Below are 24,474 nucleotides of genomic sequence, written 5' to 3'. Positions count from 1 at the left end.
AGAGGCAAAAACCCAGACCCAAGGGGACTGCAATGAGGCTGGTGAAAATGTATGTATCAGGGGCCTAGGTGGCATAGTGGATAAAGCACTGGCCCTGGAGTCAGGAGTACCTGGGTTCAAATCCGTTCTCAGACACTCAATAATTACCTAGCTGTGTGGCCTTGGGCAAAGCCACTTAACCCTGTTTGCCTTGCAAAAAAAAAGTATGTATGTAGCCACTGGGGTACAGAACATACACTCCCACACATTCTCACACACCCAGCCACCAATACCCACATGCATACATATCTACACACTCACACACACACAAACATATACATTCTCACACACACACACACACACACACACACACACACACACACACACACACACACACACACACACACACACACACAGAGCCCCTGCTCTGTACCCCAGTGGCTACCCAGGCAGCCCTGCCCTAAGAAGACCAAGATCCCCTCCCTCCATCTGCCCATCCTGTCCATTCTTCTGCTTCAGAGAAAAGCAGCATCTCCAGGGGGTGAGTGTTCAGTCCAAAGCTTACCATGCATGGTCAAACAGGGTCCATCTAAGTGCCTGCCACCCCAGGTTGCCTGCCCCAGCCCAGAATAGCTCTCACTGTTAGGCAGGGTCCTCTTTACAGCCTGAAAGACTCACCCTCAACAAGTGGGCTCTTCTCCAGACTAGACTGACCCCATTCATCTATCTGTGGACCATAACTGCCCCAGATTCCAAACCAGTCCTGTTGTGTTCCCTCCAAGTCTCTGAGGAGGATGGCCCCCCTTCCCCAACCTGGCTGCCCTCTATGTTCCAACTTGTCAAATGGAGACAAGATTCGACATATGTACTGACAAGGACAGAGAGACTTCTTTCAGGAAACTAGGTGATACCACAGTGGGCAGAACACTAAATTCAAAATCAGCCCTAAGACACCTCCTATGGTACCCTAGGGCACAGTTCTTCATCTGGGTCTGTTTCCTCAACTGTAAATTGGGGGATGACAAAAGCCTTGTAATTTTTTCTTTCAGATGTGTCTCTGCTTTATTCCTGATCCAATTCAGCCCAAAATTCCACTGGGGGAGGGGAAAGGAATAAGCACTTATTAGGCACCTACTAGGTACAAGCTCTATTCTAATCACTTTACAAAGATGTATTTTGATCCTCACATATCTGCAAGCCAGGAAAAACCCCAATTTACCAATTTAGCCCAATTTACAATTGCAGAAACGGAGACAGCTAGAGGTTAAATAACTTGCCCAGGGTTACACAGCTAGGAAATATATCCAGACTTGATTGTCTGTTGTTTCTGACATTTGGCCAAGACATTCAACCTATTCCATTTCCCCTTCCACACAAACACACATACACACCCATACCAACACACACACACTCACATACACTCATACAAATACAAAATCATCCATACATTCCCATACATTCTCACACACACAGCCACCAATACCCACATGCATACATATCTACACACTCACACAGACACACATATACTCATACATATATTCTCACACATCCACTATCAGAGACACACACACACATATACAACCACACAGACACAAAGACACAGGCAGACACACACTCATGAATTCCTCTGTTATCGGTCACAGCTTTCCCTTTCCAATTCTACCTGAATCCCCTCTACCTTTCCTAATCTCACCCCAACATGTAACATGTAAGTCTCTCTGCCCTGGGGAAGGAAACCTGTTCAAAGTCCTGGAATGAGGGTTCTTCACAAGGGCCAGTCTGCCTCCTCTGTTCTCTCCTGAGGTTTGTCCTCTCTTGTGGTATAAAAGTATGCATGGATTATTTATGTCTGACTGTCTGTCTGTCATAATCTAGCTACTAAGAGTTGGGGCCTGAGGAGTTTCTGCTGGATCTGTCTCTGAGCTGAACAAAAAGGACCTTGGAGAAAATAACCAAGAAGAGAAGCCCCACCCAAATCCCTTTTCATTCTTTGATTGATTCCATTCCAGAGAAACATTTAGGGTTTATTGAGCCCATTCCCACACATTGGTCAGGGCTCTTCCAAACTTGCTGCTTAAATGATCTAGCAGGTGGGCATGGTGGAGAGAAGAGAGGGGAGTTTGCAAGCAATGCTGTATCATGGGGAGTGGGAAGCATCCCTCCCAGTTCTGGAGGAGACACATCTGAGTGAGGGTTAGGGTTAGAACCTTGGAATCCTGAGGAAGACCCTTAGAGGTGGAGCCTTTCAGGAGTGAGGAGTGTGTTCCTCCACTGGTGCCACATGGACTCTCTAGATTGGGCTAAATTAATTCAGGTGAGTGGGGGCTAAATTTCTCCAGGAACAGTGGAAAGCCAAAAGATTTTCCTCTAAAAGGAGAAAGGTATAGCCCTTTGGAGATGGATTCTTCCAGATCTGGGGGCAAATCCCTCCAGGACCCAAAAGTGAATTCCTACAGAATAGAGAGGGGTGCACCCCAGGAATGGAAGGGAATACCTCTGGGGATTGGAAATGGCTTCTTGTAGGGTGGGGGAGATGCCTCCTGGAGATGGAGGTCACTTCAGGATCCGGATGCTCATTTTGTGTTCAACGTTCATCTTCTCTAAGGACTGATGAGGAGAAGTAGAGAGAACCCTCAGTCCATAGAGGATGCTGTATTCCCAGATCCCTCACCTGTCCTGTCCCCAAAGCTCCCATTACCCCAGTAGTGTCTTGCCTTTCCCCCATTCTGCTCTCTTCAATTTCCCATGATGCTGGTCACTACTAACCTTGGAAAACTCCAAAAAAGACACAGCTCCATCCCCATCCTCATCAGCTTCTTGCACTGTCCGGTCTGCAATGATCTCCAACTGCTCTTCTGTCACCTGAACCCCAACCATCAACCTCAAGACCTGGCATTGCCCATAGTGAGAGAAAAGTGTGCAAATAAATCAAATCAAATATTTCCAGTCCCATCCCTGTCACGAACGCACACAGGCACACACAAACACACAATGCATACACCCATCCTCACAACCACTTCTCTAACCTGTAACATCTCTTTCTTTGAGATCTTTCCATCACAGTCTAGGTCATAGAGCTGAAAAGCAACTGAATGGGAAAAAAGAAAGTAGGGTCAGAACAGGGATGGGATCCTCTGGCCTTCCAGCCTGGTCTTGTCCTATGCTACAGTCCATTTTCCTAAGGTCTGCAATGGATGGAACTGAAGATCCTGGTAAATCTAGTACAGCCTCTGACATTTGCTCCAAATTCTGACATTTCAGGTGACTCCCCCTTCTAACCCTAACCCTAACCCTTTCTGACCATGTCAAGATTGCCACTTACTAGGTCCCACAGTAGCCACTTACTTGCCCAGGACCTAGTTTCCTACTGAGTTCAGTTAGACAAGCTTGGGAATGTGAGGGATCACTGGAGCTCAGCTGGGGAGAACAGAGGGTGGTACCAGAAGTCCCTTCCCACCTTGGTCACTAGCTTCATCTGACTTCTCTATCTCTGTCCAGGGTACTGCAATTCTTCCAATATGAGTCCCCTAAGTCCTCATGCCCCCTGGCCCCAAGTGGTCAATCAGTCACCAAGTGTGGTGGATCCCACTTCCACAGCACCCTTTCCATCCATGTTCCTTCTCCAAGTACTCCTGGGCACCACCTCCTGAAGCTCTCCCTCATCACCTCTCTCCTGGACCTTCTTTTTGATCCTCCCAGTCCCCATGCAGCCTTACAACTTTCAAACTGTTTGACTTTAACTAAGGGGCTGCACATGTCATTAGCCTCTTCAGGGACTAGTGTTCTTGCCAGGCATGTAGGGCACTTCCGAATCGGGTGACAGGCAGCCTTTCCTACCATACTAGTCTTCTCCCCCCACTTTCTGGTCCCATTGGTGCCTGGGTCTCCCCTCAGAGCCTCTGGTTCGAAGAATCCTGAGGAACTGTCTCTACCTGCAGTCAAGGCAAACCTTGCCACTCCCAGATGAACTTCTGCTAACTTTTCTGGATAACCCCAAAAGAATGGCCAGCTCCCGGGGAGCAGGAATACACTGATTCTGGTCTATGTCTCAATACTATGCAAAGATTATTGAATTAGGAGTCAGAAGACTGGAGTCCTCTGACAAAATCTGGATGATCTTGGATCTACTCCCATTTCTAAGGCATCTAATATACACCTGGTGCTTTGGCAACTCCTGTAGCCCTGCGGATAGCTCCCAAGCCCAATCTTTGGCTTGAAGAGATGCCACTGACACCTCATTGATGTAATCAGGTATGTACAAAATAGAAATAAGGTGATTTGTCTACCTCATCTAAAAATGAGGGGACTGGATTGTCTGATTTCTGAGGTGCTAGGATCTGCCCCTCTCCAATTTTTTTTCCCCTTTTGTGGCATCCCTGAAACCCAAAGGTCTTCTGAGGAGCAAGACCCATCTCTCAGTTGCCTCTCTACAACTGATGGTGGCCCCTTGTCTCCACTGACAGAGTGGGCAAGAGGTGAGTCATTTTCCTTTCCTTACACACAACCCACTCTGTCTGCCCAGGCCCTTGTGGCTGAGCCCTGTAGCCCCTCCTCAGTCTTCACCATCTCCCAGGACCCAACTCCAGTCATCATCCTGGACACTGGCCTCCTTACCCTCCTCTGCTCCTGAGACCTTTGTCTCTAGTGGACTTCAGACTATGGTGGGACTGATGGGCACTTGCTTCCAGATTCCTGGCCCCTCCTCATCTCTGCTCAACTCAACTGCTCCTCCTCAAAATTCCCTAGTCACGGCAGGGGGCGGGGTGGGGGGAAACAAGTGCCCAAGGCCATTGTTCCAATGGAGAAATTGAGGCTCAGAGGGGAGAATGGTCTTGGTAAGCACTGAAAATGAATCATCACCCAGGGATGAGGAAACAAGGAAGATTAAAGGTCATAAGGAAGAGATAATGATTTTCCATGATTTCCCCCAATCACACTCACACCGAAGTTTGTTGTTCCTGCTGTTTAGAGGCTCAGGTTTGTGGGGGTTGTTGTCATCTCTGTTCTCTTTCACCGGTCGGAAATGAGCTAGGACCCTGACAAAGCCTCGGAAATCCACACATTGACCCCTAAGAAAAGAGAGGCAAGGTATCCCACCCCAAAGACGTGCGGGCTTTCAGTCTTGGGATCCAGATCTTAGGTCTCAGGCAAAAGGAGGGAATTTTAATATGATGGGGCATCTCCATGCCTGGCAAGGTGCCAGCTCCCTGGCTGGGTCTGTTTCCTGAGGCTCCCACCTCTTTCCCAGGGCTCTTGCCCCTCTTCCTCTCCTTCCAAGTGCTGGACTGGACTCACCCATCAGGGAAAAAGCTGTTGATGATCCGATCCCCCAGGGGATTCATGTCAAGCTCCTTTATGCTGTGTAAATCCATCCGACTGTTGGGGTGAGAGGGCTAAATGTCAAGGTCAGAGGTAAAGCCTCAGACTGGAGCAGTCACGGGGGAGCGGGGGAGCTGGGGAGCTGAAGTAGGAGAAGGAAGTTCTTCATGGGAGGGGGACCCCCGTGGGGGCCTGAGGGGTCAGGGAGGACAGGTGAGTGGTGGGCCCTGGGAGTACTGGGTCGGGAGTCAGGGGCCTGCTTTGGAGGGGCCCCAAGGCCAGGGCCAGTGAGGAGTTGGGGCAGAGGCCTGAAGGCTGAGGGTCCCAGCGGGGTGGGGGGCTCTGCTCACTTGAGGTAACCCTTATTGTTCCTGTCCAAGGCCCGGAAGCGGTGGTGGAGGCGATCCAGGTTGGCCCGGGAGACTGCCGAAGCGGGAGGGGGAGTCAGAACCGCGGGGTGGGGTCCAGGAAGAGGCTCGAGCCGCAGAGCAGAGTTCTCAGGGTTCGGAGCCCCCGGGACAGTTGGGGAACCTCCGCGCCCCCCGCCCGGGCCCCAGCCCCGGACCCCCGGGGCCCCGCCGTCTACTCACAGCCGGTCTCCTCCTCGATGGAGTCCAGCTCGGGCTCCTGCTCCAGGTGGGACCTGCCCGATCCCATGGCTGGGCCAGTGCCTAGGCCGGGGCGGGGCCCGGGTCCAGGGTCCGAGCCGGAGGCTGCAGGGCGGAGTCCAGCGGGAAGCTCGGCTCCTCCTCTGGGCCGGGGCGCCCCGCCCTTCAGCGCCCCCCAACTCCCCGCGAGCCGGGCCGCCGCGCCCTCCTGGCAGAGTTCCGTGGGGCCCAGGTGGCACCCAACCGCCGCCAGCCATGCCGGCCTCCGGGCCCCACCAACAGAGGCCGGCCTCAGAGGGGGCAGGGGGGGGCAGAACGAGGGCAAGATTCCGGCCTGGCAGAGGAGGCGCCTGGCAGGGGTGTTTCCTTGACAGCTCCCAGAGGGGCCAGGCCTGCCTGGGAGGGGAGGCTCTCCGGGCCCCAAGGGCCAAGCCCAGCCCCCCTAAAAAGGCCCCAATCTCCCTCCTCCCCAACATCTCCCCAACGGCCTTGGATCTCCCCCTCCCTTCAAAAGCTGGGAGCAGTGTGAGCAGAGGAAGTGTGAGAGGGAGGGAGAAACCCATTCATAGAGACAGACTGAAAGAGAGCAGGACGGGGGGGGGGGGGGGGGGTGACACCACACAGACCCAGACCCAGAGAGAGAGACCTGATCTCATGCCCCATCACGGCTTAGTTCTGTGGAAGCCCCGGGGGCATTCTCTCTCTCTCTCTCTCTCTCTCTCTCTCTCTCTAATTACAATGAAATATTAGACTTACAGGAAGAGAAATGCAGCCTGTTCAACTCATCTGAGACAGGGAGATAAAACTGAGGCAAAGATCCAAGATCTAAAGGCAAGAAGGAAAAAAAGGAAGAAGAGAGAAGAGGAGAGAGCTAAGAAAGTAGGGAGAAGGGGGGGGGGGAAGACACAAGGGGAGAGAGAGAGACAAACAAGAGAGGCAGAGAACCATGGAAGGGGGGAGGGGGACACAGAGGCAGAAAAACAAAAACAATCTGACAAAAACAATCTCAAACAGGAATCACATGAGGAAAAGAAACCAAGAGATAACCCAGAGAATTGGCAAGAAGCACAAACCCCAAGAGAAGTGCAGGAAAAGAAGCCCCAAGAGATGCTGAGATGACTGGCAGGGTACTAACTCTCAGTGAGGAGTTACAGTATATTCAGATTTAGGGGAACTGAAAAGCCTTCCTCCTCTTAATCCTCTTCCTGCTTCTCTTCCTCCTCTCCATTTTCTTCTCCTTCTGCTCTACTGAATTAAGCCACCCCATGTTGGACTGACTAATGGATGGTGAGAATCTCCCCCACTCCCATATCAAGCCAGATTTGCCCTTTGCAATAGCTGGTTCCAGCCTCTTCCCCCCACCCCACCCTACCCCAAATTCTCTTGTCTGTCCTGACTTTGGGAGCAAGCAAAAGAGCAATTCCTTGTCCACCAGCTTGTCTTTGAAGGTCTGGAAGCCAGTCAACCCAGAAGTCTCCTCTTTTCCAGACTTGGCATCACCAGTTCTTGGGCTACATTTAAGAATGTCTTTTGGGACCTTTCACTTTCCTAGTTCTATCTTCCTCCAATAGGGCACCCTTTGTTGAACACACCCTCTCACATGTGGTTGGACCAACCCAAGGGCAACACAAAAGGTCTCCCCCAATATCCTTTCAATGTAACCTCAAGAAGCACTATGGTTAGACTTGGTTTGTTGTACTATCTTGCAGAGAAAGCCTGGTGTGGTATAGAGAATTCTTGGGAAGGAAGGAATGAATGAATGAATGTTGTGACAAGCACTAGGTGAAGGGCTAGGGCAGCTGGGAGAGGCTGACCAGATTGTCCAATTTTTAGGACTTTCATGGGCCAGTTGAGTCAGTTCATGAGTCCATCAGCTCTGCTGCTTGGCTGACATTACTTGTAGATTGAAAAGGACTGTTGTGGACCTCAGCAAAGTGTTTTCAAGGCATTGTTGTCTGCTTCAGATGAGAGTGACTTTTAAAATGAACATTTGAAAGGGCACCTCATGTATTCCATGCTGCTGTGCTAATGGGATCCTAGAAAGGAAGTCAGGCATAGCTGCACTTGTTAGAAAATGTTCTTCAAATCCCCCTTTGCATTCTTTCAGCTACTGAATGAACCTATGGTTTGATCATTGGAATCTGGAGTAAATAGAACCTACTGGCCCAAATCCACACCAGGGTCTTGCAGAGTCAAGTGCCAAGCACAGCCGCTATAAGAAAGCCTTCCCTTCTCAGATTTGGTGAGTGGCCACCAAGTGAGGGAGCCAAGGACGGCCCTTGTCTAGGACACAGGAAAGCAGACTTCGTGGAAGATTTTGGCCACTGGACTGGGTGTATTTCCGGAATATGTCGGTCTGTGGGACCTTACTGAATAGGAGACCGGCTGAGGGGGCCCGGCCCTTTGGCCGCCGTCTCCCTCCGGGCCCCAGCCAGAGGCTCCAAGCCAAGGCTACGGTGTGCTCGGCTCTGGTTTTATCTAGCCGGGAGGGGAGGGAGCGCCCCGCCACCAGTGGGGACCCTGGGCCTGCGAGGAGGGGGGTCCCCGTCGGGCAGGAGCTGACCACCTCGCCTGTCCCTCGCTCTGTTCCTGCCCCCCCCCGTTCCTGCCTCAGTCTAGGGACCGGGCCCCGCTCCCCCATCTGGCTGACTGGCGGGGGCCCCGGCGGGGGCTGGAGGAGTGGGGTGCAGTGGAGGTGATTTGCGTTTGCGGGGCCGGGTGGCCTCGCCCAGGGAAGACACGGGGTGCGGGGTGTGGATGGGCGGCTGGCGGGAGGCCGGAGCAGGGAAGCAGGCTGGGGCCCGTGGGGTGGCCCTGGTGGGGCGGGGAGGGGCCCCCGCCTTTCTCGGAACCCCCGGGCCCCTCTCCAAGGTGCGCTCCCCTCCTGCGGTGCCTCCAGGGAGGAGTCGGGGAGAGAGGACACCCTTGGGTCGGGCCGGGCTGCTGGCCCCGCTCTCCCCCCTTGCCCCCCACCCCCGCCTTTCTGATGCCTTCGGGTCGGGAGAGGGTGCGCCCGGTTCCGACCTGCCTCCTCCCACAGGCCTGGTCCATCAGGGCTGCTCCCTGGGGTTCCTAGCTCTCCTCCCCGCAGTCCTCTTCCCCCTTCTCTCACTTGTCAACCACACGGTCTGCCCCACCCCCCCAGTCCGTTGTGTGAGGGTGCCCCCACCCCACCCTTCAGGATTCCGGGAGCTCGAGCACCTCCTCTCCCCAGTGGCTGGTCAGCTCAGGGGTTCCTTCCCGAAATCTCCCGGGCTCTGGTGGGGGGGCACTGACTTTTGTGACTTCTAGTTGAAGGAAGGTCGTTCCCATTGAGCAGTGGAGGGTGTCACGGGGACACCGTCCTCTCCTGGTCTGGAATAGGGGCTTTGTGGGGGGGGGTCTCCTTCAGACCCCATCATTCATCATCCTGACCAAGCTGGCCTTTGTGATCCTGTAAGAGAGAAAGAAGATCATGGCAAAATTGGATTGACCAGAGAACTTCCTCAGGCTGGTAGGCCAGCTTCATGATGTTCAGAATAAGGACTAAGGCTTGCTGGCCAGCACCAAGGGAGTGAAGCAGGCCTGGTGACTTTTTAGCCAGATGTTTTCAGCATTGTTGAAAGATGCCCTCAATAAGGACAAAAAATGGCATCAGTCCTCTATTACAATGAGGACAAACTACTTAATTAAAAAAAAAAAACTACAAGCCAAGACTAAACTGGAGGGAGTGTGTGACTTTTTGTTTACATATGATGGTGCCCTGAATGCCCATTCTGAGACTGAGATGCACCAAAATGATTGATTCTCTGCTGCTAGGGCTCATTTTGGCCTAACACCACCAAAAATACAAAGGCTCTCTATCATTCACAACCCAATTATCCATACATGGAACAATTGGTTACAGCAAATGCTGTGGATAAGTTTGCTGACCTTGGCAGGACACTTTCCAGGGATGTTGGCATAGATAGATAATGGGGTAGACACACACATTGCCAGCTTGGCCTTTGGAAGAAAATGTGGAAGAAAAGAGCTATTAGATTGTCTACCAAGCTGGGGATTCACAGAGCCATTGTGCTGACTCCATTGCTGGATGCCTGTGAAATCTGGACAGCCCACTAGCACCAGACCAGGAAACTTCCATTTGAATTGTCTTAGATTTTGAAGATCACCTGGCAAAATAAAATACCTTACTCAGAGCTAAATTGCCAAGCATTCAAATACTGCTGCAAGAGAGTGCAACTTGGATGGGATGGCCGTGTTCGAATAACAAAGTGTATTTGCCCAAAAGACTTTTACAGAGAACTCACACAAGACAAGTGCACACAAGAGATCAGAAGAAGAGATACAAGGACATTCTCAGGGTCTCTCTGAAGAACTTTGGAATTGCTGGTGAGAGATGAGAGACACTGGCAAAAGGCCCCTCACATGATATGCCCACATCAAAGGTGGAACTATGCTCTATGAGCAAAGTAGAATTTCAGTACCTCAAAAAAAAAGTGAGATGCACACATTTGGACATCTCCACTCCAAATATTCATATGAACCTTTTGTGCCTGAACTGTGCTAGCCTTCAGAACTCATATTGGTGTAATTAGCCCTAAACAGGCACACTGTACACTTACCCTGTACAGCATAGTGATGTTATTTTGGTTCTCTTCTAGTATAAAGGACCACCATTGAATCTCTTATGATTTCTCTTTTATGGTTACCTTTCTATTCTCTTGAGTTTTGTGTTTGAGTGTCAATTTTTCTATTCAGTTCTAGTCCTTTGAGCAGGAATGCTTGAAAATGCTCTATGAAATAGAACCAACCCCCCCCCCAAAAAACCATTTTTCCTCTGAAGAATTATACTCAATTTTGCTGGTTAGATTATTTGGGGTTTTAATCCTAGTTCCTTTGCCTTTATTCTAAGATTTCTATTCCTCTATCATGGTAGATGCTAAAACTCGCATCTTATTAATTTCTGGATGCTTGCTGTATTTTCTCCTTGACCTGGGGAGCTCTTGATTTTTGCTATAATGTTCATGATAATTTTCATTTGAAGATTATTTTTTTTCCTGAAGTGATCAGTGATTTTATTTTTTTTTTAATTTCTGTTTTGCTTTCTGGTTTTTCTGAGCTATTTTCCTTTATAATTTCTTGAAACATGCTGTTTAATCTCTTTTTTAGCTTGATCTATGATTTTGATCTATTTTCAGGTCAGTTTTATCTTACATTTTCATCTTTTGGGGAGGCTTTTGACATTGTTTGTTTCTTGTAGTCTCATGGAATCATTAGCTTCCATTAGACCAATTCTAATTTTTTAGGACTGATTTTCTTCAGTGAGCTTTTGTAACCCCCCCCCCTTTTTTAAAACCAACATGTGAATTCTCTTGTCATAATATTCTTGTGTAGTTCTCATACCTTTTCTAATTTTCCCCTCTACCACTCTGACTTTCTTTGCTCTTTTTAATCTTTCTTTCTCCTAAGAATTCTTGTTGGTTTATGTCCAATCTGTATTTTCTTTGAGGTTTTGCTTATGTTTCCACATCATTGTCTTCTGAGTTTGTCTTGAACTTCCTTGTCTTTTTATTCTCAAGTTCTTTTTTATTGTTGCTGTTTATTTTCCCCACTCTGTTTCTTGACATTGAACTTTATGTTAGAATTGAGTTTTTCTCATTCCTTAAGGAGAGGAGATGAACTTTTGTGCCTGTCTGGGGGCCCTTTAAGTTTTCAGTGCTTCCAAATTGGTGTGATTGGGGGAGAGTTCTATTCTCCTGGTTTGTGCTCTGATCCTTACCTAAGGGAAAGCCTCTGATCTCTCATGACTTCAAATTGTAACTGCTCCTCTCCCATCTTAGAATTATGACCTTACACTGGGCAATGGATAAAGAATGATTCCCAGTCCTTTGCCCAGTGCTAAAAGAGGGGTTCTCTGTCATTTCTTTAGGTCATTTAATCCTTTTACCATCTTCTGGAGCTGATATCTCTTGGTGCCTTCACTTCTGTAGGTCCTACTGTTGCTGTTAGGTCTCACAGTCACTGATGCTTCTTCCATGGCGCCCAAGGCAGCCCCTACTCCAGGGTCTTCTAAAATGTCCTGGGGTGGAAAAAAATGAGATACTGTGAATTTTGTTGTTGTTGTTCTTACATTCAGAATTTGATTTGGGATATTTTTAAAAGTTTGAGTTGTGAACACTCAGCAGAATGCTCGATTTCCTCCACCATTTTGCCCTTTCATCTATCAGGCAGCTAATGTGTGTGTGGCCATTGACATTTAGGCAACTGTTCTTGCCTCCTTATGGGACACCAACTAAACATAGCACTTCTTTCATTTTGATGATTCCTTCTTCTCCAGAAGATCTCTCTGACCCTGAGATCAATCCAGATCTCACCTTTTGATCTCACTGATACTTCTAGGAGCAAAAGGCCATTGGCAAAGATGCCAGAACCCACACTCTCCTACACAAGGCCTGTGCTTGTAATGGAATACATACCAGCTGAAGGCTGCTTGTCTTCCCTTTGGCATCTACTTCATGCCCATTTCCTGACCGGGAAAAATAAACATTAGACCCCAGGGAGGGTAAGGGCAAGCTGGTGTCTCCAGGCATATTCTGATCATGTTCTTTCTAATCCTCCCTCTTCTGAGAGTTTATTTCTATTTTTTTGAGGGAGTGGCTCAGTTGCTTGGTCAGAAGCTGGGAGTGTTTAAAATATCTCAGTGTGCAAGGATATTCTCAGAGGTAAAAAATTTACAGTTAATGGACAGGGTAGAGACTTTCACATGCTCAGAAAGAAATGGAATGATATTCACCACAAGCTCTTCTGATATTGACTCTGTCCATCTCCTACCTCCATGCCTTTGTCTAGACTATCCCCTGGGCTCTTCTCCTTCCCTCCTCTTCTCTCAGGGCCCAGTTAAGGACTTAGAGATCTTTCTTTGCTATATTGAGGACAATACTCCCCCTCTAATTCTAATTAATTTACTCCAACTTTACTCTCTTTATTTTTTATTTGATTCACAATTGCTGATTTCCATTGGTAACTGCTGTTTTTTTTTTCCCTCAGGAGTGACCTAAACTAATGTCATCGTGTCTACATATCAGTTTGCATGTTGTCTCACATATCTACTTACCTTAGAGAATGTATTCAGAGCAAAGATTTGAAGATAGAAAACTCAATGGTGAGCTCAATTAGAAGGACTGTCATCTTTTATCAAGATCATTGACCACACTTGAAACAGAATTGCCAAATTTGGACAGCGGGCTAGAGAGTAGCAGCCTTTCATTCATTAGAAATAATGAATTCTTACTTAGAATCTAGGATGTCATGGCAAAAATGAGCCAACAATAGATTGTCCTCCCCCCATGCTTGTCTTCAAGCCCCTCAGACATCCTTAAGAAAGGCCCATCCTCAAGGATCTCTGCCACAGTCTCTGCAATCCTGTCCCAATTGCTGGCCACATTTTATAGCCATCTCTTTGCTTTGTTAAGTCCTAATGCTATGAATATTTTCGGTCATTAGAATCTTTGTCTTGCATTGTCCGTCAATTGCTCAGTAAGCATTGATTAAGCATCTACTATATCCTAGAAACTGAACTAGGCACTAGAAACAAAAAGTAAAGAATGAAAAATCCCTGCTCCCAGGGAACTTCCATTTACATGGGGTGAAAATGAGGCCATATACAGAAACAAACTAAATATCCAGAGAATTATAAAGACTACAAAAAACTACAAATAAACATAGTCATTTGTGGATACTCAGACTTCATGAAAGAGTTGGTGCTGAGCTGAGTCTTGAGACATAGGTAAGAACCCCAGTCCTAGATTCCAGGCATGGTGGAATGCTGACACAAAAAGTGTAAAATGGGCCATCCTTTAGGAGGACCACAGAATGTGGGAAAGGAATAATAAGCAGTGATGCTGAATAGATTGGGGCAAGCTTGTGAATAGCTTTAAAATCTAGATAGAATGGTTTCTATTTGAGCCTGGTGGTAATTGGAAGACAGTGGAGTTAAATGACTAGAGCAGTGACATGATCAGATCTATGTTTGGTAGGATATATTGGGGTGTGGTTGGGATTAAGGAGAGGTGGTAGTTGCAGTAAATGGAATAGTTGATGAGGCCCTGAACCAAGACTGTGCACTGAGAAGAGTTGAAGGTGAGTTGTGTTATGTAAATAGAAGATTAAACATGCAGGGTGAATGAAAATAAGGTAAGAATAAGACCTAAGATCATGGAGAAATTCTGGGGAAAAAGGTGGTGCTTTTGAATTATTTTAGGGAAGTTTGGAAAAAAGAATCAAATTGGGGGGGCCAGCTAAGTGGCGTAGTGGATAAAGCACTGGCGTTGGAGTCAGGAGTACCTGGGTTCAAATCCAGTCTCAGATAATTAATAATTACCTAGCTGTGTGGCCTTGGGCAAGCCACTTAACCCCGTTTGCCTTGCCAAAAAAAAAAAAACTTTAAAAAAAAAGAATCAAATGGGTGAGAGATGGGGGGAGGAGAGAATATATTTAACTTTTAGACATTTATATCCTTGGAATATAAGCCCATAATTAGATCATTAGGACAAAGGCTATGGAAAGTTGATTAGCATTCCTTGTTAATCACACAAATTAGGAGCCCATAAAAATGAATTTCTAATTGTTTTTCCCAAATGGTCACCTCAATTCACAACTCTAACAGCAATGACTTAGCATGCCTAATTAGCATGTATTCCACCAACCTTTAGTGCTGATTTTCCCATCTCTTCCCACTTTTGTTAATTTGGTAATGTAACAGTCACTCAGAGGAATTTAAGTAATCTCTTGTCTCTCTCCTCAATTTTCTTGACTTTAGGATTTGACCCTGTTGACTACACTAATTCCTCTGCTCTCAGCAACCCTGTCCTAATTGCTGGACATAGTTTATAGCCATCTCTTTGTTAAGCCCAAATGCTATGAATATTTTTGGCCATTAAAATCTTTGTCTTGCATTCAGTCAATGGTTTGGGGACACTCCCTCTCACTGAGTTCTCCTTCTAGTCTGCCCTATCTTCAATTTCTTTGATGACTTATATCACACCATCTAATCAGGAGTGTCACCACAGGCTCTATCTCTCTTTCCTTACTTCTATATCCATTGGTGAGTCAGTTTCCATCTCTTTGTAGATGATGCCCAGGTCTCCAGTCCTTTGTCATTAATTGGTCTGAATGCTTCATAGAATGGCATCTCAAACTCAACATGATCAAAATGATATTTTCCTCAAAACCCTCTCCTCTTTCCACTTCCTCTACTGAATAGAGGAATAAAAAGTATTTCTTTTTTTCTCATTTTTAGAAACATTTTTATTTAAAGTTTTATTTAAATTTTAAAATTTTGTCTAAATTCTCTCTCTCCCTCTTCTCCCCATTCTAAGACAGTAAACAAGCAGATATAGGATATATATATATATATATATATATATATATATATATATATATATATATATATATATATATATATGCAATTATGAAAACATCTACATATGTCATTTTGTACAAGAAAATTCAAATAAAAGAAAAAAAATGAAAGTGAAAAATAGAAAGCTTCAGTTTATATTCAGTCAAATCAGTTACTTCTCTGGAGATGGATAATATGCTTCATCCTTTTGAATTGCCTTGCACCACTGTATAGCTGAGAATAGCAGTCATTCACAGTTCTTCATCGAACAATATTTCTGTTACTGTGTACAACATTCTCCTGGTTCTGTTCACTTCCTTAAGCATAAGATCGTGTAAATCTTGTTGGCTACTTGTCATTTCTTATAGTTCAACAATATTCTATTAAAGCATGTGCCAAAGCTTGTTTAGTTACGCCCCAATTGATGGGTGCTCCTTTGATGTTCAATTCTTAGCCACCACAAAAAACTGCTATAAATATACAAAAAGCATTTCTTAAACATTGTGTGCCAAATTCCAAGACTACAAATATAAAAGTGAGGCAGCTCCTGGCCTTCAGAAGGTTAACGTGGGAAATAATATTGGGGGGGGGGGGCGGTGCAAGGCAATGGTGACTTGCCCAAGCTAGGTAATTAAGTGTCTGAGGCTGGATTTGAACTCAGGTTCTCCTGACTCCAGGGCCAGTACTCTATTCAATGTGCTACCTAGCTGCCTCATGGTATATAATATTTAAATGGAAATCAAAGGGATAAGAGAGGGAATAGGAGCCCTGATCCCCTTATAATTAGGGCAACTAATCTGAGAGGTTCTAGTTAGAAGGCACCGAAGGATAGAGAATCTGAAAACATAGAAACCTATTAGATCATTGTCATTTAACTGTGACAAAAAAGAGTTTCAAGAAAATGTTGAGAAGGAAAGACCTGAGAAAAGACCCTTTGACTCAGCAATTAGTAGATCTATGTTGACTTTCAGAACTGTAGAACAGGACAGCAGTATCCTTCAGTTCTTTGACCATGAAAAGAAGACATGGAAAGAATAGAAATGTTGGAATCACTCTTTCTCCTCATGCATTAAAGCTGTATAATCTGCTGGAGTGCAATGCCACCAGGACAATATCTTATGGCTTGAAGATATTCCATGACCCTGCCAGAGAAGCAGACAGGGAAGGGAATCTCTCTGATGATTGGGCCAGGAGAGAGTCCAAGTATCATCCAGAAAAATGTGGAAGAGGTTCTTTCCAGGAATAGTAGAAAAGTATAGGGTTTCCTAATGAGGTTTTTAATTCCTTTTGTGTTTTGGGGATCCCCTTTTCCATTTGGAAACCTTCTGGTTTGTGCCCTGAAATACCTCTTTATATGAAATTGTTGATTGTGCTAAAAAACTACTGAAAGAACACTCAAATTGGGAGCCTATAAAAATGAACATGACAGCAAATTCTGATGGTGAATCAGAAGGAAAATCTCTGGAAAAGTTGGGTTACTTTAGGTGTTGAAACTGATTAATTTGCATGCAAAGAACTAAGAAATTTAGGTTATTTGGACTTATATTCAAGGATATATATTCCTAATGAAACACTTAAAACAAATAGAGTGTACTGCCACAGAACATAGATAAAAGATCTGGACTTCTTCAGTAAAACTTAGGATGCTAAAGCATCCCAGAACCACAGCATCTCAGAGTAGTCAGAGATATTGGAGTCCAGGAATCCTCTACAATATGCCAGACAAATGGGCATCTATTTGTGTTCTCTGAAAGACTCCAAGGAGCTGCGGCTTCCTCAAGCAGTCAACCTATTCCACTTTGGAACAATCCACTTTAGGATTGTTTTTAAATTCAATTCTACTTCTCTAACAATTGCCACTCCAAAGTTCCTAATTCAATTCTCTGTGGCCACAAAGCACAAGCTTAATTAACCTCCTTTGTCTTTGTGGCAATTCTTTAAATACTTGGAAACACTAACATGTCTTCACAAGGTCTTTTCTTATGACTAAACTTCCCTGTTTCTTTCACACATCCTTATATTTCTTGGACTTGAGGACAGTCACCAACTGATTCCTTTTTTCTAGACACCTTCCAGATTGTCCCAATCTTCCCTAAGGACTGAATGTCATTTCATTCCCCCAGTCCCAAATCATGTCACCACCAAATTTCTTTCTTTCCCATCACCTTGATCAGATGAGAAGAATGACACACAATTACAAGTCCTAGATATCTAGATTCCCAGACACTTCTATTGAACCAATCAATCAAAAATATAAATTTGAGGAGTGAAGTGTTCTTAGCCATAGTATGAAATCAGCTAAAGGGCTGCAATGCATAGAGCTCTGGCCTTGGCATCAGGAAGACCTCCAACACTATAACTCTGGGCAAGTCACTTCACCTCTACTTGCCTCTGTAAAATGGGGGTAATAGCAGCACCTACTCTGAGGAAGAACTTAACACAGTGCCTGTAACATGAGGCCCTTTATAAATGTTTTCCATTCCCCATCAGAAAAATAAGAGAGAACTGGTTGAATCAGGAACCCTTCTGGACCTAAGTATATCCAATTTTGGTAGATTTGGTAGGAAAGAGTTTGAGCATTGGAAACACTTTGGGGAGCTAAACCCTCATTCCTATAACCAGAGGGTAGCATAATACCTCTTTACTCTCTTCCCTCCCATCAATTCCAATCTAATTGACACTCTTGATTCAGAATCTGGACCAGCTAAGAGCCAAGAGAAGAAAGAGCCAAGGATGAAGAAAGGAAAACTCATAGCTCTATAAGAACCCCAGTCATCAGGTCTCAGACTATGGTAGTGCTCAGACAGACCATGCTCTCCCATAGATTGGGAATTGGGCCTCTCAAGGCAACCAAAGGTGTCTTTAGTTCGTCCAGTTAAGATTTTCCACTGATCATACTTACTAAGCTTGCAGGCCACTACAGACCTGCTACATTCTTCCTGCCAATTGTTGCCCAATTATGCCTGCCGCACTCCAGATGTTTTATTTGTGAGGGTTAGGGTTAGGGTTAGTAACACAAGTACAAACTTTTGGTCAAAAATACTTTTTCTATGATAAAGTGAGTATTGTGTGTTTCTGTGGATATGAATCCTTGGACAAGTGGTGGCAAAGCAGAGGCTAGTGGTGGTAATTTACCTAAGGAAAAGACAAACAGGGAAAAGCAGTGATTTTTATAAGTCTTATAATTTCTCATACCTTCATCAATGTGGGGGCCCAGAACTGAACACGACAAAACTGTCAGTTCATATTTTTATAATATTTCAGGCTGGAGAGGGACTCATTCCTAGGCCTATAGAGAGCTATTGGACGGTAGGAAACTGTGAGTGAAGGGGGAGCCTCCAGGCCACTTTTCCCATTGTCTTCCCAAACTGAGTTTGAAAGGCTTTCCCTTGAGGAATTTTACTAGGAAAAAAAAAGTCATGCCTGAAGGAAAGAGCAAGAAGTTATGGCCAGAAAGAGGGAGACACTAGCCCCTTCTAATCAGTCCAAGACATCTGCCCCAGTCAATTTCAACTATCTCCAAATATCAGAATTTTCACTGGGTAAAAAATGAATTTACCCTTTGTAGCTCTAAGAGGAAGCATTAGGTTAAGGACTGAAGATACAGGAGGGCAGATTTCAGCTCAGTATGAAAAGGGATCTGCTAATAATGAGGTCAGGAGCAGAAATAGGAAGTCCTCCCTTGTGAAGCAGAGAGGTCATCACTATAAGTATTCAAGAAAGCCTCACTGTATCAGGAATACTTAAAGGAAATCACGGATTCAGGTGAGAGGCCAGTTTTCCTGCTGCTTCTTGCAGTAGTGTTATAGACCATGAAGTTAATGAGAGACCTGTGAATAATCGCAATTATAATCACAATTATAAGTCATCAGGTAATTCAATTAGTTTGAATTCTTTTTAAGATCTTACTGTGATTAAAGTGCCAAGTATTCAAACTGGAAACCTTGCCCTCAGGAAACTGGCATTCCACTAGGTGAATAAAAGTTGTTTGGGGAATGAATAAGAGGTCATTAAGAAGGCTAAGAGCTCAATAACTGTGGGGACAAGGGATGGTGTCCTAGCTCGAATGTGCAGGTCAGAGACCACTTAACAGATGGCATTGTCGGAATATGGATGAAGAGGAGCCACGAGTGAAATAACCATAAGGGAAGGCAGAAGCAGGAAGAAACCACTGGAGAGTGGTGTGGTCAGATCCGGGCTTAGGGAAGATGATTGGTCAGATGTGCTGAGGTTGGAGAGAGAGGGGAAAGGTTTGAAGTATGGAATCCAGAGTTCTACAAGTATGGAATCTGGCTTCTCACAGTCTTGTATTTGGTTGATTCTCAGAGATTCACACAAAGACTAGTATTTCCCAGAATCACCTGAGACCTCTGAGATGCCAATTTGGCTGCATCCATCAAATTTCTGTGAAATATTATATATGCTTCCTTCATGATGAACATCCCTTCTTACTCTCTCATTCTAGCCCACCCCTTCTCCTTCTCTATCCTTGCAGTGTACTACATCCCTCCAACTTCCCTTCCTTCTTCGAGTTGCTCAATCTCCTTTGCTTTGTGGGGTAATCTTTTTTTCCTAAAGTGCTTTTCTAAAGAGTTATCCTGATTGTGATGTAAGGAGGAGAAAACAGGAACAGGGGCACTCTGAAAAATCCCCCCCCCCAGAGGAGTAAGGGAGTCTCCTTGGATAGTGAATGGGTGGATTTAGAGTAACTGGAAAACACTGTGCTGCGATAAAAAGAATGAGAAGAGATCACTGGCTATCAGATTGTCGATGTTTCCCCCAAAGACAGATCTGTCTTCATTTCTTTCCCTTTCACTAAAACCCTGATATTAAGGAGAAAATATCTGATCCTTGGTGTGATGCATGTAGCCAAAGTATCAAGATGACATTAAAGGACAAAGAGGGTGAGAGATTGAATTTGGGACATTTGACACCTGAATAAAACTTAGAGCCTAATAGGGGTTACGTCATATGCACAGAAAGGGAGATGTAAGACACTCTGAAGAAGTAGGATGCCAACACTGACCAGAAGAGGGGCCTGGAAATCTGGGGTCAATGCTTCAGCTGAGTTTTGACATCCTAAGTAGGGAGGATTGAGGGGGCTAGGGAAAGCCATGTAGGCATGGGGAAATACTGTGAAAAACCTGGAGTAGGTTGGCGTGGTTATGCAAAGAACATGGAGTTGCAGGTATGAAAGGGAGAGATGTTCATCAAGAGAGGAAGAGTTGGCTCTTCCTAGATGAGAAAGGGTTGACTACAGCCCACTCCATGAATTTGTATAAAAAGAATATGAGAAGCAGGGGGGAGTTTTCAGAGATCTGGCCAGAAGCAGGGATGCTGTGTGCTCAGAAGGCTCCAGAGAGAAAGGAAGACAACTGAGTGCTCTGATTTAAATGACTCCTAGCTGACAGGAGACAAATTACATGAACAGTATGCACCACTGCATCCTGACTCAGGGACATCCTGTCCTAACCATCATCCTACTGTTCTCAAGGGAATATAGGAACAAACAAGCAGTCCACGAACATCGGGGGTGGGGAGGAGTGGTAAGCCACTTCCACAGGGTTACAATTCAAGCTAAAAATCTTTCTTCCATAGTCATTTCAGGGGTGGCTAGGTGGCACAGTGGATAAAGCACTGGTCCTGGAATCAGGAGTACCTGGGTTCAAATCCTGTCTCAGACACTTAGTAATTGCCTAGCTGTGTGGCCTTGGGCAAGCCACTGAACCCCATTTGCCTTGCAAAAACCTAAAAAAAACACAAGTCATGGTCATTTCATCTGCCAAATCTAATGATTGATAGCAGCTTAATCTTTGTTACAGAGCCCTAAAATTCATAGAGAAGGAATTGGGGCAGCCAGATTCATCTCAGTCTTCCAACCCTGTTCCCTGTAGACAGTGAATGCTTGGGCTCAAGTCCACGTAGCACTTTTGGGAGCTACACTGTTGGTACAAAGGCACAAGGGGGTGCCTTTCATCTAAAGGCTCCTGGGCTCCAGAAGCAATAATCAAGCTGTACTCTACTCTGCAGAGCAAGAAAGTTATTTGACCTGCTCCATAAAGATGTGCAAGTCTTGATTCTTGAGAGGGAGGTCAGCAGGTGCATCTGGAGATGAGACTGGATTCTCTGGAGGCATGGAAAATCCCACCTGAGTGTCAGGTGAGTCAGAATCCAAACCACCATACTCACACACCACCACACACCCTGCCCCACCCAGCTGCCAAATTGATTTTCCTAAGATACAGATCTGACTGGGTCACGGATCCCTCAAGAAGCCTCTAAAATAAACTAGAAGTGGTCCTATCTGTGTTTTACAACAATTCAGACTCTGTCTCTTACCTGCCCTTCCTGAAGGTGTCCCAGTTACCTCCTTTGTGCCATCTTTTCTTCTTGGAATTCCTGAGGCATCCCTGAAACCTCATCCTTTCCTCCTATGTTCTTTTTCTCCTCAAAGCAATTTTTTCCTCCACTGCCCTGGCTTTCTGCTATTTTCTCGCAGAAGACTATAAGCTCCTTGAGGGCCTGTCATCCCAGAAATGTTTGATCAGGATTGGTCAGGTGTATGCAAGTCAATAGCTGGCTTTTACACAGGAGGTCTCAGGACCATGGAGAGCTCCCCAGGCTTTGCAAAGGTGTAGGAACCCTCTTCACTTCTTTCTCACACTTACATAATCCCCTCTCTCTACACAATCATATTGATAGCTAATAACACTGATCACCAACAATAGTCATTCCTAAAGGTTTCAGGCTCTGTAAAGCCTTACTATGCAGCCCTGGGAGGAAGATGCTGCAACAACGGTGGAAAATGAGGCTGCTTTGAGTTTCACTGTGGGAAGAAAAGAAGGGGCAGGTGGGAATAGTGCAGAGAGAAGGCAGGGTTTAAAGTGAATAGAAGAGAAAATGAAAATAAAAAGAAATATGAACTTCTCTAATATAATTCAAGGGAAAGGGAATTAGAATAAGGTTCTTTTATTTTGTATGTCAGTCCCCTCTCTTCAGGATAAGAGTTCCTTGAAGGAAACCATTCCCAGTGGTCCAAGGATGGGGATGATGATGCCCAGACCCTGTAGAGATTGCACTCTTACCAGGAGAGTATATTCTTTACCCAGGCTAAGGATAATTCAAGGGCCGTCTCTGTTCATGAAGATTGTAGCCCATCATGCCTGTGTCCTCACAGGAGACAACTAAGTACATGCCCTCCTGTGCCCTCTGAAAAGAGGATTCATTCGGGGAATGCCCCAGAGACCCTGTCCCATCCTGAGAGTGTGGATGGAGGGGGAGTCAAATGGAGACTGAAGAGACTTTCAAAGCCAAGGTCTTAAGATGGCAGCATCTTGGAGAAGTCATTTTCATCAGGAACAGTGACTTGCCAAGTCCCCTTCAGTCTTGTGCCTCCTTTGGCCTCATCAAATCTGTCTCATAACCCTTCCAAGCCAGTTTATAGAAAAGACAGGAAGTTTCCCCTGAGTTTTTAGTGTGGCAGGTCTCAAGTTCAGATCAAAAGCACAAGCCAAGCATAGCAACCTGGTTCTGGGTCTCTCCTCTGCCCCTAAAAGACTCCTTCCTAGCCTCCTGATTCTGTAATGGGAAGAGCATCACCTGGTCTTTGCAGGAATAGGATTAGCCAGGAGAGGGAGCTCCATGTGCACTGATGAGCTGTCATCTATTTGGAACTGGCAGCCAGGGTAGAAGGATTTTTCAATCAGTCCAGACCTGCTTTAATCCTGAGGAAAGGAAAGGGGTGAAAGCAAACATGTGGGAGTTGCCTGAAAGGGGACTCCCTATCCCATCTGTCTTCAGTCCATGGTTCTCAGATGTTTCTCATACTTTGCTTTATCTGGTTTGTCCTTGCTCCAAATTTCTCCTTTCTGCTACAAGAGGAAGCACTGCTCAAAACCCAAATTCTGTCATCCTCCTGTTGAAGAAATGACAAACTGCAGGAAATGAGGTCAATTAGGAGGCTCTTTCAATATTCCAGGTGATTTAAGATGAGGGTCTGAACTAGGGTAAAGACTGGGAAAATAGCAAAAGGAAACTGGATGTGAGAGATGCTGTGGAAGCAAGAACCAATAAGATGACAGCTGAATAACTGTGGGTAGAGGAAGGAGGGAGGGAGGTGGTCAGAGCAGAGTTAAGGATGACCCCAAGATGGAAAATGCACGTGACTGCAGGAATGGTGATGCCCCAAAGGAAAACAAGCAAGATTGGATGAGCAAAAGTTGGAGGAGGGAATGGAAGGGGTTCCAATCTGGCCACAGGGAGGCTGAGAGGTCTAAGGGATGATCCATTTGGGCATTACATCAGAAGTCAGGTGCAGGAGGGGAGGTCGGCAAAGGATTTGGGAGTCATGGAGGCATGATGCCACAGAAGACACTGAGGCCACCCTTCTCCATTTTAGAGATGAGAATATTGATATAAGGCCACACAACATCCACAGTTACATTACACAAGTAGCAAGTGGAAGAGGCAAGACTCACTGGCCTCCAAAACAGCATTGTATCAAGTTGCATCATCTGGGCAAAGATGATCATTGAATCCATAGGAGATGATGAAGTAAGCAAAGAAGACAGAAGAAAGAGGAGAGGAGAGGGTTGGGAAGGGGATGGAGGCACAGAATCTTGCAGAATAGACCTGTTTCCTGAGGAGGATGACAATGATAGAAAAAAAGGAAACTGAGAAAAAGTGATCAGACAAGTGAAGGCCCCCAAAGAGAAAGCAAAGACATAGAATTAATGGTAATAGTTATTTAAGAACATTAGGTTTAACTATTGTTCTATTAGAAACCAGGAGGGATGGGAATTCAGGGAAGCCTGGAAGGATTTGCATGAACTGATTCTGAGTGAGAGGAGCAGAACCAGAAAAACACTGTACACCCTAACAGCAACATGGAAGTGATGACCAACCTTGATGGACTTGCTCATTCCATCAGTGCAGCCATCAGGGACAATTTTAGGGTATTTTTGATGGAGAATACCATCTGCACCCAGATGAAGAATTGTGGAGCTTGTACAAAGTTCAAAGACTATTATTAACTTTAAGAAAAAAAAGTTATAATTATGTGATCTTACTATCTCTTACACTTTATTTTTTTTCCTTTAAGGATATGATTTTTCTCTCATCACATTCAACTTAGATCAAGTATAGCATGGAAACAATGGAAAGACTAACAAAAATGCCTTCTGTGGG

The 24,474-nt window shown here is 45.6% G+C and overlaps 1 protein-coding gene and 1 long non-coding RNA gene across 7 annotated transcripts; one reads left to right on the top strand and one right to left on the bottom strand.

Annotated features, from left to right (window-relative positions):
- Positions 1-438: 438 nt before the first annotated feature.
- Positions 439-6,204, bottom strand: CHP2 (calcineurin like EF-hand protein 2). The gene is made up of 7 exons (XM_074199373.1): positions 5,889-6,204; positions 5,649-5,721; positions 5,275-5,355; positions 4,921-5,048; positions 3,006-3,067; positions 2,746-2,868; positions 439-2,586 (listed from the first exon to the last, which is right to left on the bottom strand). Exons 1-7 carry the CDS (start codon positions 5,953-5,955, stop codon positions 2,533-2,535), a joined length of 588 nt encoding a protein of 195 aa, XP_074055474.1. The 5' UTR covers positions 5,956-6,204; the 3' UTR covers positions 439-2,532.
- On the top strand, positions 5,753-24,474 carry LOC141496708 (uncharacterized). 6 transcript variants are annotated; one of them, XR_012471082.1, is made up of 8 exons: positions 5,753-5,934; positions 6,657-6,785; positions 6,921-7,033; positions 8,014-8,148; positions 12,936-13,050; positions 21,319-21,447; positions 23,167-23,266; positions 24,389-24,474. It is a non-coding gene; the product is annotated as an uncharacterized LOC141496708 (long non-coding RNA). The 6 variants fall into 6 exon arrangements; XR_012471084.1 differs by lacking the exon at positions 23,167-23,266 and having other exon boundaries at positions 5,754-6,431; XR_012471086.1 differs by lacking the exon at positions 23,167-23,266 and having other exon boundaries at positions 5,755-5,934; positions 6,657-6,737.

The sequence above is a fragment of the Macrotis lagotis genome, chromosome 8 (assembly GCF_037893015.1).
Source record: "Macrotis lagotis isolate mMagLag1 chromosome 8, bilby.v1.9.chrom.fasta, whole genome shotgun sequence".
Lineage (NCBI taxonomy): Eukaryota > Metazoa > Chordata > Mammalia > Peramelemorphia > Peramelidae > Macrotis > Macrotis lagotis.
The sequence above is the reverse complement of the archived record's forward strand: the minus strand, read 5'-3'. Positions and strand labels throughout refer to the sequence as shown.

Bases quoted from the DNA above. Each gene is read 5' to 3' on its own strand.
- CHP2 (XM_074199373.1), bottom strand. From the start codon at position 5,955: ATGGGATCGGGCAGGTCCCACCTGGAGCAGGAGCCCGAGCTGGACTCC. The intron at 5,049-5,274 runs GTGAGTCCAGTC...CTCTTTTCTTAG, and splicing joins AACAGCTTTTTCCCTGATGG to GGGTCAATGTGTGGATTTCC. The intron at 3,068-4,920 runs GTGAGTGTGATT...TTTCCCATTCAG, and splicing joins CAGGAACAACAAACTTCGGT to TTGCTTTTCAGCTCTATGAC.